Genomic DNA, 13,746 nt, shown 5'->3' with positions numbered 1-13,746 from the left:
GAAAGGCGTCGCTCCGTTTGTCTCGCACTTGCTTGATTGATCACATGAAGCTGGTGCGGAGCACATGCCTATGCCTGATGAACCTGGAATAAAGCCTTCTAGAAGCTAGACTAGAAGCAGCCGTCGCCGTAGCAACAGTGTGTGCCTAGCTCCTGGCCTCGGCGGCCCGGCCACCTTTTCCTCTTGCAATTCCGGCGCCTTCTTTACCACATGTTCCTTTTGCATGCGTCTCTGGGCGCCAATTCGATCTGCAGTTGGATTTGTTGGCATTCATGCATGCAAATTACTCTAGAAACCAAAACAAAGTGCTAATAATTACCGTAAGCGGCATCTTTCTCTCAAATAGTCGTATTCTAGGCCGTAGTGGGAAACCAGAATAGAAAGGGGCCACACGACACCAGAAATGATCTTGACTGGTTGACTTGGACCCGCTCCTCGTGACCAGATTGCTTTACTGCCGTTGGACCTTTGCTGACTCCTGCTGCTCTATCACAAGCTAACAATGAAGCCTTGATTCCTACGGCACGGCCGGCTACGTAGCAGTCATCTCATCGATCTCGATCGGCGAAGCGGTCACGGCTTGATTCCCAACGACGACTTGACCTGCAGGAGTCAATCCATCATCCATGGCGGCCGCCGCCGTGCAGTCCGGAGCACGCCCGGCAAGGGGGGGGGGGGGGGGGGGGGGTTGCTTTAATTTGCCCCCTGGAACACGGCCGTGTGCTCCGTCCGGCACTCCGGCCGCGACTCCGGCCGAGTCCTCGCGTCCTGCCGCGATTCTCAGGCTCAATGCCGCGGGGAGAGGTTCCCTGCTCGATCATGCTCTTCTGCTCAACGCACATTTACCGGAAGGAAATGCTACCTTGCATGGCAACATTTGCAAAATCCGCTCAATTGTATTTGCCTCAAATGGCACTAAGGGCGTCTGCAATGGTCAGCTATATATGATGTGGCAATTAAAAAATTGCAGAGAGAGTATTCACCGGCGCCGAGCAAATAGTTGATCTATTCAATCTTATAAATTGTATTTCTCTCTATAATTTTGGTCAAACTTTGAAATAGTTTGACTCTTCAAAATTCTTGAAATGATTTATAGTTTGGAACGGAGGGAGTAACCTTTTACTATCTATCTGTTGTCTGCTATACACCTGCCGTGGCGAGGATGTGTAATTTTAGTTCTCTTATAGAATTATTAAGTGTGGCCCTCACACTGCCTTGCCCGGAGCCACGCACAAGCTTGTTGTGCATAGACGCAATAGTGGCGTTATATGAACTTTAAATCATTTAATTTTTAATGAATAATGATCTCTAGGTATGGCTACACTAAATATGACCTTAGTATAGTATGAATGTATATGTCATGTAATGGTACTTGTTTTATGTTGGATTAGAGTAGAGGATAGTCATATACTCCCTCCTTCCCCGTTTATAAGGCATACACGTATATCAAGATTCAAACCTTCTCATCTTTGACCAATAATTTGACTATTAAATTTTTATTTTTATAATGCAAATTTCATATGATTGGATTCATAATCAAATATAGTTTACAATAATTATAAGTTTATAATCAAAAGTGATATAATATATAATAAATAAATGGTCAAAGTGTTGTTTAGAAGACCGTGTCATGTTCCACCATGCCTTATAAATGGGGAAGGAGGGAGTAGATTCCAATTCATTACTCCAATAGCAATGTGAAGTCCGATACCAAATTAATAGCTTGGTGAAGACCAATGATCAAGTGCATTTTCTTGTTGTGGTTGGCTTGCTTCTTCCATTGACTCAACTTGTTGGAGAATAATTAAGATACCAATATGTAACTCTTCTCCAATTCTTGCTTTTCTTTTGGATTGTTGCTTGCTCTAAACTTTGATCCATCCTTTTGATTAGCTTCAACTAGATACCCCTTGATGTCGTTTAGATCACCACTTCCATTTTAGCCTTTCAAGACACTCTTGGCTAACCAAAACACTCGGCGGCAAGTCCCCCATGGGGAGAAGTGACCTCTCTTCAGGGTTTTGAATTTTGTTTGTCAAAAAATTTCGGACATGGCTGAAATCACCGAATTTCGCGAAATTTCGGCCGAAATTCATTTTTAGACTATTTTTAAAAATACTTTTAAATATATTTAAATTATTATTTCTGAAATTTTCAAATTTCAGAGGGGGCGAAATCACCGAATTTCGCGAAATTTTGCCGAAATTTTGAACACTGCCTCTCTCTCCAAAGAACCCTCTAGATATCAAATTGAAACATTTTTTGTTTGATTGATCCTTTTCTTTCTACCAAATGATATCTACTTATCTCTTGGAGTTAAACTTCATTTTTCATCTTTGAGTTTGGTCTTGATCTTCTATTTAGAGTACCAAATGTGTGCCAAAACACTCCATAAACAAATGGCTGTGCTCCGGCGGTGCTGGCAACCGCAGGTCCGGCAAGTCTCCGCGGCCGTAAAATCCGGTTGTTTTTTAGTGTTGCAGCCATAAAAATCAGAGCAGCTTGGTTCCTAGAGCTCCGGCAAGATACTATTCATCCCACAACCATATAAAACTGAGTTGCACGTCCAATATGCTGCTGATTTTGCTGTTTGGTTCATGAACTAGTTTGGCCAGGCTTAGATCGTAAGCCAGGCTAGCACAAGCCAGGCTAGTGCAATGCAATTACATCATGTTTGGTTGCATGTATCTGCTAAGTCTGTACAGAATAATTCTTGTTTAGTTGCATGCATTGCTCTGTGTAAAATCACGTTCTCTTTTCAAGGATAAGCTTACAGCACTCATTCCACACATGCCACAGCAGTCAGCAACTTGCCGGTCCAATGGCCGCCACCTCCAGCGACAGGCCATCTAACGAGCGAAAGCGAAGGCGCCGACAGTGGACGAGCACAACCGTTTCTGCAGGCATGCTTCGGTCGTGTAGTCTGGGAAGTAGAAAAAGAACATGAATAAACAAGAAAAAAAAGGGGAAAAAGGCTTCAGGTTGCCCTTGTCTTGAAGATCAAAACCAAATCAAACAAATCATCAAGCAATGTTGACAGCTTCTTTCCCCAGCAAGATTTTGAGGTGCATCGCCCATGAATCAGATCGAATCGGGCAAGAGAAAGGTGATTTGAAGTTCCGACGGCTGGGGAAGAACGAGGAACACGAAATCCAATTTCTTTGTGTCGCCATTGCTATCTTCCCAATCCTCTCAATCCAAGGGGAGCTACGGCCGGTGGCCCTCATCTAAGTTCAGTTACGGCTGGGGCACAACCGGCCGCCATGGGGCATTGAGACTGCAGTGCGCTGAAGGCCGCCGTGGGCTATGTGTCGCCGCCAGTCGCGTAGGCGAGCTTCACGGGGCGGGCGAGCTCGGACTTGCAGGGAACGCATCCATCATGTGGCCGGCCATGCATGCGGGAGTGCGAGCTCCGGCGTTGGTCCGCCCAAGTGCTGCGAAAGCCGCAGGCGCTCGCCGGAGGCCGGAGGCGGAGACGAAGGGGATGGTGAGCGGAGGTGAGGGAAAAGGTTGCGGCGGTGACTGACGGGGGAGGTCAGAGGTGAGTGGAGTTCACGGGTTGCACAGACCAGGCCTAGCTTAGCTAATGCGGTCAGAATTTCGTGTACCAGCTAAGCCAGGCCAACGGACCTTTTTTGCACTGCCAGAGCCTGGCTATTAGATGGCAACGGGTACATACCCGTCAGGTATTGGCCACCCATAGCCGTATCCGCTACAACTAAGTTTTACCCGTCGGATTACTCATACCCGTACACGGGTAGAAAAATGTTTCCATACCCGTACCCGGCGGTTAATTTATACCCGACGGGTAACCCTTACCCGAAAAGCATACCCGAGAATTACATATAAATATCACATATTCATATGAAAAATAATTCATTTCAAACTAAAATTGGAGTGAGTGTGGAGTAGGATTTGAAGGAGAGTTCAACAATATATATACTAGAAGGGATTAATTAGAGTTGGGCCAAATTCATGGGCCATATGGGCTAAAATGAGTTAGACACTTAAGATGTCTTATTTTTTTGTGCGGGTATTTCTTACCCGCGGGTAGACGGGTATGAGTAGTATACATCCGCACCCGTACTTGCCATACCCGACGGTTACAAGATTTTGCCCAATAATATACCCACGGATAGAAAACTCATTTCATACCTGTCTTCTTATCGGGTAAAACCCATCGGGTACTCGGGTTTCGAGTACCCATTGCCATCTTGACTAGCTATGTAGCTTTGCAGGCATCCAAACAGACCCAACCTGTATTACTGGAGCCTGGCTATGGTCTAATGCAGGTAACCAAACGCACCCTATATGACCAGACAGCGCATCCACATTAAATATCTCTTCTGCCATGATCCTGAAGTCTATGGAGTCCGCAATCTTATAAATTTTATCATCACAACTAATTGCAGGTTTCCTGTCCCCTTCGCCGCGGAGGCCGAGCTAATGAAGTAGCATTCTTTTTTTTTCTCATACCATGGGTGCCCGTTGGTTGGCGTCTCCAGCTCAGGCAGCCATTGGCATCGCACCGGAAGACGAGCAAGGAAAATTAGGGGACGTCGTTGGCGTTGGGTGTGGCCAGCACCATACGTTTGGATGGCCTAGCTCCTTGCGAATTGGGTTAGCACTTGCATGTGCTGATAGTGTGAGGGAAGTTTGAAGCCCAGCATTGAGCCTGGGAAGCCCAGCAGGACGAGGACTACTCGATGGGCCGGAGAAGGCAAGCCTGGAGCAGCACTTGTTCTTGTTGCTCTTGGTCTTCTTGTGTGTACCGTTTTCTCGTCGTGATTCCTATATATCTACGGAACCCACTCAAAAAAAAATCTTCTGGAAGAAAGTTTCTTATCCATCTTCTGCTTTAAGATGCGTATATATGTTTAAACCAACGGTCTAGATGTGAGATTTGATCACTTAGGTCAGTCTCAATGGGAGTTTCATGACATTAAATATTATCACTTTTGCTGACATAGCAATGAATGAGAAAGATAGAGTTTTATGGGATGTGAGGAGAGTTTCATCATCATAAAATTCATCTGACATAGTTATCTAGTTCTCAATCTAGATAACTGTGTCTATAAAACTCTCACTGAGACTGTTATTTCTGGAGTTTTAGGCAGGCGCGGCTGCTTGAGGGGATGGGGGACCACGAGTGCTAGCATGTGCTGGGATCTAGGAGGATGTTAACAGGCTCGTGGGAGATTTGATTTCCAAACTTCAAACGGAATTTTCTCTCTAACGGTGCATTCAATTTGGATTCTCTTTGAACCATCATCTCGTTCAGAATTTTTCTAACAATTTGAGATCCCATATGACCATATTATTTGTTTTTTTAGTTTCAACCTTTTAGATGTATTAGCTCAACATTTCAGATATACTATTTCAACATAACTATATAAAATGTTGAACCAGATTTGGAGTTTTGTTGAATCCTTTATTTTTAAATGTTGAAATAATATATACTGGCTCAACATTTATCCATTTTCTATTATTGAAAAAGGAAATTTTTAAACCACCATGTTTAAGTACGGCCGAAGCAAGAAAAAAAATGTAATAATAAAAATGCTACGGTGTCCACGGCACAGGGTGCCAGGGCACTTCACGTGGTTCTGTCTGTGTGTTGCTAACCAATTGGGTGGGCCGCAGGCTGAAGAAAAACAAGAAAACTCTGAATACTGCTTATGGGCCGTAAACTGATATATATGTTGAGATGTTGATGAATCAAAGATACGTAGACTAACTATCTTTTACTAGATGGATAGGAAGCCCCTTTTTTCCTCGGCTCCGGCGACAGCTTAAAGGTCTACGAGATGCCTGCTAACCTCAGAAAATGAGCGCATGTTCGACACGCTGCTTTGCTTTTTGAAACACGATGCTGTGCTGCCGCGACGAAACGGAGCTCGGCGATCACTCCCGTACGTCTCACGTCACGTGTGTTGACACCCACCTGCGCGCGAGTTTTCAGAACACACCTGCGACTTTTTAGAACACACCTGCGACTTTGATTCCAGTGTTGTTGCTGGGCCACGGGAGTGTATATATATAGGAGGAGTCTCAGCTGCGCTGCGACGGCACTCCTCAGTTGAGTTACCATATACCAGACGCTAGCGAAGTAGCGATGGATATGGGCGATCCCTCCCTTGTGGTGGCGGCCGTCGCCGTGGCCTTATCCCTTGTGTTCCTTGTCGTAGCGGCGAGGGCCAGCAGGAAGCCAGGCAAGCTGCCGCTGCCCCCCGGGTCGATGGGCCTGCCGGTGATCGGGCAGAGCCTGGGCTTCCTCCGCGCGCTGCGCTCCAACACAGCAGAGCAGTGGATTCAGGAGCGCGTGGAGCGGTACGGGCCGGTGTCCAAGCTGAGGCTCTTCGGCACCCGCACGGTGATGCTCACGGGGCCCGCGGCCAACAAGTTCGTCTTCACCAGCGCGTCGCTGGGGACGGAGCAGCCCCAGTCGACGCGGCGGATAGTCGGGGAGAGGCAGATCCTGGAGCTCATGGGCGCCGACCACAAGCGCGTCCGCGGCGCGCTGCTCGAGTTCCTCAAGCCGGACATGCTGCGGCTGTACGTGGGCAAGATCGACGGCGAGGTGCGGCGCCACCTCGACGAGTACTGGGCCGGCCGGGCCACCGTCACGGTGATGCCGCTGATGAAGAGGCTCACGTTCGACATCATCTCCCTGCTGCTCTTCGGCCTGGAGCGAGGCGCCGTCCGGGAAGCCCTCTTCGACGACTTCGAGCACGTCTTGGATGGCGTGTGGTCCGTCCCCCTGGACCTGCCCTTCACGGCGTACCGCCGGAGCCTCAGGGCCAGCGCCAGTGCTCGCCGGGTGATCGCCGGGATCACGCGGGAGACCAAGGCCAAGCTGGAGCGGGGCGAGGCCTCCCGGAGCAGCGACCTCGTCGCGTGCCTGCTCAGCTTGACCGACGGCAGCGGCGCGCGGCTGCTGAGCGATCAGGAGGTCGTGGACAACGCCATGGCCTCCATGATCGCCGGCCACGACACGTCCTCCATCCTTCTCGCCTTCCTCATCCGCCAGCTCGCCGACGATCCTGACACGCTCGCCGCCATGGTCCACGGTAACAATCCCGATAGCCACTGTAGTACTAATAATTAACAATAATCCCTTCCCTTGTTAATTAATTAGTATTAATTAATTCGCTGCAGAGCACGAGGAGATCGCCAAGAGCAAGGGCGACGGCGACACCCTGACCTGGGAGGACCTGTCTAACATGAAGTTCACGTGGCGCGCCGCGCAGGAGATGCTCCGGCTGGTGCCCCCGATCTTCGGCACCTTCAGGACAGCGCTCAAAGACATCGAGTTCAACGGCTACCTCATCCCCAAAGGGTGGAAGGTGCTCTGGACGGCGCCCGCCACGCACATGGACGGGAGCATCTACCCCGAGCCGGCCAAATTCAACCCGTCCCGCTTCGAGAACCCGACGGCGCCGCCTTGCTCCTTCGTCGCCTTCGGCGGCGGCCCGAGGATCTGCGTCGGCATGGAGTTCGCCAGGATCGAGACGCTGGTGGCCATGCATTACCTGGTGAGGCGCTTCAGCTGGAAGCTCTGCTGCAAGGAGAACACCTTCGTCAGGAACATCCAGCCGTGGCCGCTGCACGGCCTGCCCGTACAACTTGAGCAAAAGGCAGCAAAATCGCCATGATTCATCACATCATATACGATCGACCGTGACGATACAATAATATACTCCAACTTCAAAGATACCTAGCGATGTTGATTCGTCACCACAGATCCAAATGAATAAATTTATATATGTCACATGTCTGTATCTTGTCTCCTCAAATGGAGCCCTCCCCCTGTGAAGTTCGGTACTATCACTGTCGTGTGAACGAAGACGACGAATCATAAAGCAGGTGCCATGTCCACATGATGAAACTTCCCTGGGTCTGTTTCTTAAATCACAGTGGGTAAGGGTCTTGCTTGTGGAACAACATGTAGTGCAGATGTTGGACCCTGGATTGTGGTCTTAGTAGATGCTAACACAAAATACTATGCTAACTCAGTAATCAACTACTATGCTAACATACTCAGTAAGCAACCACGAGAAGAAACCGCTCGCGTCGTGCAGGACGGGCGACTCGGGCGGACCTCCACCTCGCGTTGAGAGACCCTAACGGTGAGTACTGCAAGCAGGGATTCGTGGGAACCTCCGTTTAAAGATTCGGCTAGGGGTGTAACATACAGCAAGATCCCACCTTGTGGTGGAGAGGATTCAGACAGTGGTTTAGACAAATTCGGGCCGCTCAGGAGCGTAACACTGTACGTCCTATGTGGTGTGGTTGTTTATTTCCTGGGATCAGAGTCCGATCCCTTTACATGTGTTAGTTACTTTCTATTTATAGTCGATCGGAGGCTTACAGAATATTCTTCTGCTAATGTGAACGCTTGCCCCAAGTGGGGGCACCGCCCAAAAAACAAGTCCTCTTACCCTATTTGAAAAGTGTATGTGCATGCAAAAATTAATTAGTGCCAAATATGGGCAATAAATAAGGGCAAACATGGTCATTTTAACTTCTTGTTCATTTGTTCTAAAATCTCTAGGATTACTTCTTTATAGGCCTTAACTTTTGTACATGCACGTTCTAGCCCAACCTGTTTGGTTCATTCCTTATTATTTGCAATTGGGCTCGATTTTAAAAAGTTGATGAGGCAATTATGTTTCTGGTTAACTTATGTACAAATTACATTACTTGATCCTCATAATTACATTACTGATTGTACTGTCATTTTTATATAATTAAGGTGTAACCAAGTTGGATTTCTAAAATTTTCCCATATTTTTTGGTGCATCTGCAGGGTTTCATGCAGTAAAAAAATATATTATTTTACTGGGAAGGTAGGTAGCAGGTAGAGTGACCAGTAGGAGGTCACGACAAGGGCGCGGCCGCGACGGCGGCTCTCATCGGGAGGCACCTTGATTACTTGAGTGGTGAGCTTGAACAGCCAATCTCTCCGAATCAGTCGCCGGAGGATCGTTGTCGATGGGGCCGTCCATGGAAGCCGCTGATGGCGATGCCCCAGTTGTGGTCTCTGATACCAATTTGGTATGGCGATGCTTGGGAGGTGGAGTGCGCAGGGGAGAAACAAGCAAAAGAGAGGATTGAGAAGATGAACGAATAGGGTAGTAGGATGCAGGACGAGGACTGGCCTTGTCGCCGGCGGCAAGGTGCACCAGAGCGACCGAGGAACAGACCCAGTCCGGGACTCTATTCCTTCGATGAATTCCCTAGTTACAATCTAGGCTACCTTTATAGATCAGGTGCCACAAACGAGATCTCCAATTCCTAAACAAATCTCCAACAGATAACTAAAAGAAAGGAAACGACTCCTACTTGCTAACTACTCCTGATCTTCCGGGATTGCTTCGGAAGCTGCGCTATCTTCCCGTTGCCGGATAGCTGACCTGGGACGCCTCCTGTAGACTTGACCAACAAAAGAGTCTGTAACAACTATTTAATGATAATGATTTCTAACTCTATAACATTATGGTAGAGGTTTTCCTTGCTGCAAACCGGAGCCTTTCTTTTGTTGAACAGCATATCTACTGCAAATCCTCGTGATTTTATCCGTTAAATTTATAGGCCTTCTCTCTCAGATGTGATTCTGTTGAGATGCTTGTTGCACAGTCAGAGGCGCACAACCCCTTTTTGCTGTTTAGCACATTTTAGAGTCCCTTTAACTTTGTGGCTTGTAAGCTAACTGAGTACAACTATGTTTCTTGGTGCAGTATGATGAATCCTTTGTCTGAGGGACTCTGTTTGGCCGACAAAAGTGGGTTGAGCGCCCAGACGCTTCTCGACGTACTGGTATGGCACTTGTTATTCTTTGAGATATCAGTGAACCTGTCGTTCCACCCAGTCACGATTGATAGCTGCATCTGTATTTCTTGGCTTCAATAGGACCTCGGCGCCATTGCAAACCCAATGTTCAAGCTGAAGGGGCCTGCAATGCTGCAGGGCAGCTACAGCCCTGCGTTTCCTCTGAAACATCAGCAGAAGGACATGAGGTTAGCTCTTGCCCTGGGAGATGAAAACGCCGTGTCCATGCCGGTCTCAGCAGCTGCGAATGAGGTGCGCCTTCATCCCCTCTCGACTTGCACTATGCCTCACAGAACGCAGGGTTTGAGTGAAAACATGTGACACTGCAATTTTCGATCGCAGGCATTCAAGAAGGCCAGAAGCCTGGGGCTGGGGGACCTAGATTTCTCGGCGGTCTATGAGGTAGTGAAGGACGCAGGTGGCTCAGGACAGGCGTGATAGGCAATCAGTGGTCTCATTTGGATGCTAGATTTGCAGCAGTGTCTCTCGTTCATTGTAAGGCAATTGGCTCGTCATCATAGCGTGTGTATATCCAGGATCTGGAGCCCCGACCTTGCTTAAAAAATAAATCAGCATTTGATGGTTTACTTGCACGATAGATGTTACTGGAAGCTGGGAACTAGCTGATTGCATCTAGAATGATTTTTTTTTACCTGCCTCAGCAGATTGAAAACATACAAGAAATGGCACTATCTTCTCCTTACTTTGTCAGTCACTGCTTTCTACTTTCTTGTTTGGACTTTATTTTTGCCGTAAACATACAACCGAAATGCTCTAGCTTGTTTGTGGCTTGAGCCCGGACCATTTTAATTATTTCCTAAAAAAAGTTGGTTCAGCACGAAGCTGTCAGAGGAAAACGGGGCCTGCAAAGGCCACGAAGCTCGGCAGGCATTCTGTTGCGACGACGGCTTCTAGAAGGCTTTACTCTGCTTCAGGCATGTGAAGAGCAAGTGCGAGACAGCCGGAGTGGATGCCATGCGGATGTGGGTGTGTCTGCCTCCCTTGCACCGGTGGATTGAGGGCCCCGGAAGGAGGATCCAAGAACGCATGTACAATGGTGGAGTGCTAGTGTGCTACCTGTATCTCCAATCTTTTTTACGATCGACATGGATGGGAAATTTGTTGACCGGCTATAGCTGATCGGTGATGAAGCTTTAGTTTCTGCATCCTGCAAGTGCTGATGATGTCAATTTGTTTTCTTTTGGGGGTCAAAACTGAAGGAGTTGTCGCACTTTGTCTGTTCATGAACAAGAAATGTATCCATTGGCAATGCAAACCTGTGAAAAGTATTCTGAGGCTAAGATAGTGCGTGTTCACAGCTGGTATCTCGCTATACTCTTTTCTGCCCATATGAGCCGTAGAATTAATGTAGGTACAATACTCAAGAAAACGAAATGTAATTAGACAAGAACTGCTACAGAAATCTTCAGTATTTGATTACAGCAGAGAGGGGGATGAACACGACAGGACATGCATGCTGCCATTACCAAGACAACGTATTTGCCTGTCGTAGAATCATGATCAGGGCAGCAAACAATGACTAAACTTAGGCATGGTCAAGAAAGCAAACAAATAATTTTTTTTGAAAAGAAAAACAAATAAATTTTGGCGTGATCGAGGCAGCAACAATAGCCTGATGACAAAATAAAAGATGCGAGAGAATGCAGGAGCCGGAGCATCATCCTCCATCAGCGTGGAATGTGTCCCTAGCTAGCTGCACCATATACAGATACACCATGCCTCGAGAGGCCCTTTCTTTCGAAAAAAAAACGGTGCAGACCTGCTGCAAACTCTGTGCTTTGCAGCCCCACCCCATACGGACCACGCGTGGCAGAATACGGATACAACATGTCTCGAGAGGCTCTTTCTTTCGGGAAAAAAGGTGCAGACCGGCTGCAAACTCTGCGCTTTGCAGCCCCACCCCATACGAACGACGCGTGGCAAACTCTGCCCGCCGCAGGATGGCCAACTCAACAGAGCAAGTATTATGGTCGACGGGAAGCAGACGGAGTATGACGTGGGAGAGAGAAAAAAGTGGACGTTTCATGAGATCCCAGCAGAAGTGGGCCGATGCGCACGCGAGAAGGCTCCTATTCGCTGCAGTGCTGCGCCGCTCGCTGCCCATTCGACGCTGCCGCTGCACCTCTCGCGGCAAGCATTAAATGCATGCCAGGTTGACTTCCTTTTCGCTCGTGACGCATTCATTGCCCTTGCCCTCATGCAAACCAAATTATTTGTGAGGGTGGACCCCGCCATCTTGAATACTCTCCATAGACATGAACCAATCAGAGCTATGGGGGTAGGTACATGTCGGAGCATTTCGCCCGCTTTTGCTGGCACTCCGTGAACGGCCCGCTTCCCTCTCTCTTGCTTTCTCTCCCACATTGGATTTCGCCTGCCGTTACTTGGTCTAACAAGGACGGCTTTGGTTCGGCTCAGGGGCTTGGTCTCCATACACTCGGCTCAATTCAGCTTTCTATGATTTCTCCTGGATGGCTACTCTCTCCTCTCGTATAGCTGTCGCCGCATCTTCTCCCCCAACGCCGCTGCATCGGCGGCGGCAGCGGCTCCCTCCTCTCTGTCACTGTTATCGCTATCCTTGCAAAGAGAAGAGAGCTCAGACCACACACTCCTACGGCTCTCCTCAGACGGCAAGAAGAATGCCAAGATCGATTAGTGTAGTGATCCCCTTCGATTGCTGATTGGAGCTGCAGACCCAAGACATGTTTCTTGTATGACTATGTATATCTAGAATTCTACTGTCCATCCCCACTCTCCGCAACGGCACCCATGTCTGCATGCCCAGGTTCGTGGCAGAGCTAGTCTCACGCCATGACCTCCTACGCACGCGCTTGTAAACTGAAACAAACAGATATGCGATGCAATCCTATCTAAGAAAGCACGCAAGGAGTATCTAACAAATCTCCTTCTAATCCTTGTGTGCAAATTGTACATCATGAACTCCTATCCCTGGAACGCAAGTCACAGAAGCACTCATGCCCCAGGGCTTTAGTCAGAATGTCCGCCAGCTGCTCCACTGTCCCAATGGACTGAAGCTGAACCTTGTCCTCCTCAACACACTCATGTATGTAATGAAATCTGACATCAATGTGCTTGCTGTGGTCATAGAAGACATGATTCCTACTAAGCGTGATGGTTAACAGGTTGTTGATCTTCAGTGTATTGGCGCTGGACTTATCCCCTTTGACCTCTGCAAGAAGACGCGCCAACCAGACCCCCTGAAAAGCTACAGTGGCTGCGGCAATATACTCTGTTTCACAGAAGGACAAAGCCACAACTCTTTGCTTCTGGGATTGCCAGGTGATGATGTTGCTGCCGACAGTGGCGGAACCAGGATTGAGGGCTGGGGGCTCTTCTTTTCTTCTTCCTCCTCCCTCCTCTCCTTCCATTTTCTTCCTCCAAATTTTCTCCTTCCTTCTTCTTCCTCATCAATTTTTTTTTGGGGGGGGGGGTCTTCCATGAGAGCCAAAGTGGTAGGGGGTTTGAGCCACCCTGAACCCCCTGGATTTGCCCCTAGCTGCCAAGAAAGAAGAGGCCCATGGTGGTGCTCTTGCGAATGTCGATATCGCCGACCAAGTCACTATCACAATAGCCTCCTTGTTCACAGCCGAAGTGTAAGGTGCCGGCAATGTACCTCAATACTCTTTTCACAGCTCAAGATGCTCGGTGGTGGGGTTCTCCATGAACCAGCTCATGTATCCCACCGAGCATGCTAGATTTGGTATCGAGTTCACCAAATAGTTAGTGATCCCACATGCTTTAGTACTGAGTTGCATCAACACCAAGGGAGAAACTCAACTTACTGAGCTTCAGTCGAGGCTCCATTGGGGTGTTGCTTTGATTGCATCCCGTCAAGCCCGCGCTCTCCAGAATCTTGGCTGCCTAGGTGCTTTG

General features: G+C 48.4%; 2 protein-coding genes across 3 annotated transcripts; both read left to right on the top strand.

Annotated features, from left to right (window-relative positions):
- Positions 1-6,059: 6,059 nt before the first annotated feature.
- On the top strand, positions 6,060-7,859 carry LOC120705320 (taxadiene 5-alpha hydroxylase-like). The gene is made up of 2 exons (XM_039989726.1): positions 6,060-7,070; positions 7,159-7,859. The coding sequence occupies exons 1-2, from the start codon at positions 6,116-6,118 to the stop codon at positions 7,653-7,655; spliced, it is 1,452 nt and encodes a 483-aa protein (XP_039845660.1). The 5' UTR covers positions 6,060-6,115; the 3' UTR covers positions 7,656-7,859.
- A 1,616-nt stretch (positions 7,860-9,475) lies between these two features.
- Positions 9,476-10,542, top strand: LOC120705294 (glyoxylate/succinic semialdehyde reductase 1-like). Of its 2 annotated transcripts, XM_039989724.1 has the most exons (4): positions 9,476-9,819; positions 9,913-10,083; positions 10,174-10,182; positions 10,257-10,542. In XM_039989724.1, the coding sequence occupies exons 1-4, from the start codon at positions 9,742-9,744 to the stop codon at positions 10,350-10,352; spliced, it is 354 nt and encodes a 117-aa protein (XP_039845658.1). In that variant the 5' UTR covers positions 9,476-9,741; the 3' UTR covers positions 10,353-10,542. The 2 variants fall into 2 exon arrangements, with proteins under 2 accessions (XP_039845658.1, XP_039845659.1); XM_039989725.1 differs by having other exon boundaries at positions 9,509-9,819; positions 10,174-10,542.
- Positions 10,543-13,746: the final 3,204 nt, after the last annotated feature.

Source organism: Panicum virgatum, chromosome 1K (assembly GCF_016808335.1).
Source record: "Panicum virgatum strain AP13 chromosome 1K, P.virgatum_v5, whole genome shotgun sequence".
Taxonomy (NCBI): Eukaryota; Viridiplantae; Streptophyta; class Magnoliopsida; order Poales; family Poaceae; genus Panicum; species Panicum virgatum.
Note: the sequence above shows the minus strand (reverse complement) of the source record. Positions and strands in the feature narration are given on the sequence as shown.

Excerpts from the sequence above, each read along its gene's own strand:
- LOC120705320 (XM_039989726.1), top strand. The coding sequence starts at position 6,116 with ATGGATATGGGCGATCCCTCCCTTGTGGTGGCGGCCGTCGCCGTGGCC. Across the intron at positions 7,071-7,158 it reads GCTCGCCGCCATGGTCCACG|AGCACGAGGAGATCGCCAAG; the intron begins GTAACAATCCCG and ends AATTCGCTGCAG.
- LOC120705294 (XM_039989724.1), top strand. The coding sequence starts at position 9,742 with ATGATGAATCCTTTGTCTGAGGGACTCTGTTTGGCCGACAAAAGTGGG. Across the intron at positions 9,820-9,912 it reads AGACGCTTCTCGACGTACTG|GACCTCGGCGCCATTGCAAA; the intron begins GTATGGCACTTG and ends TGGCTTCAATAG.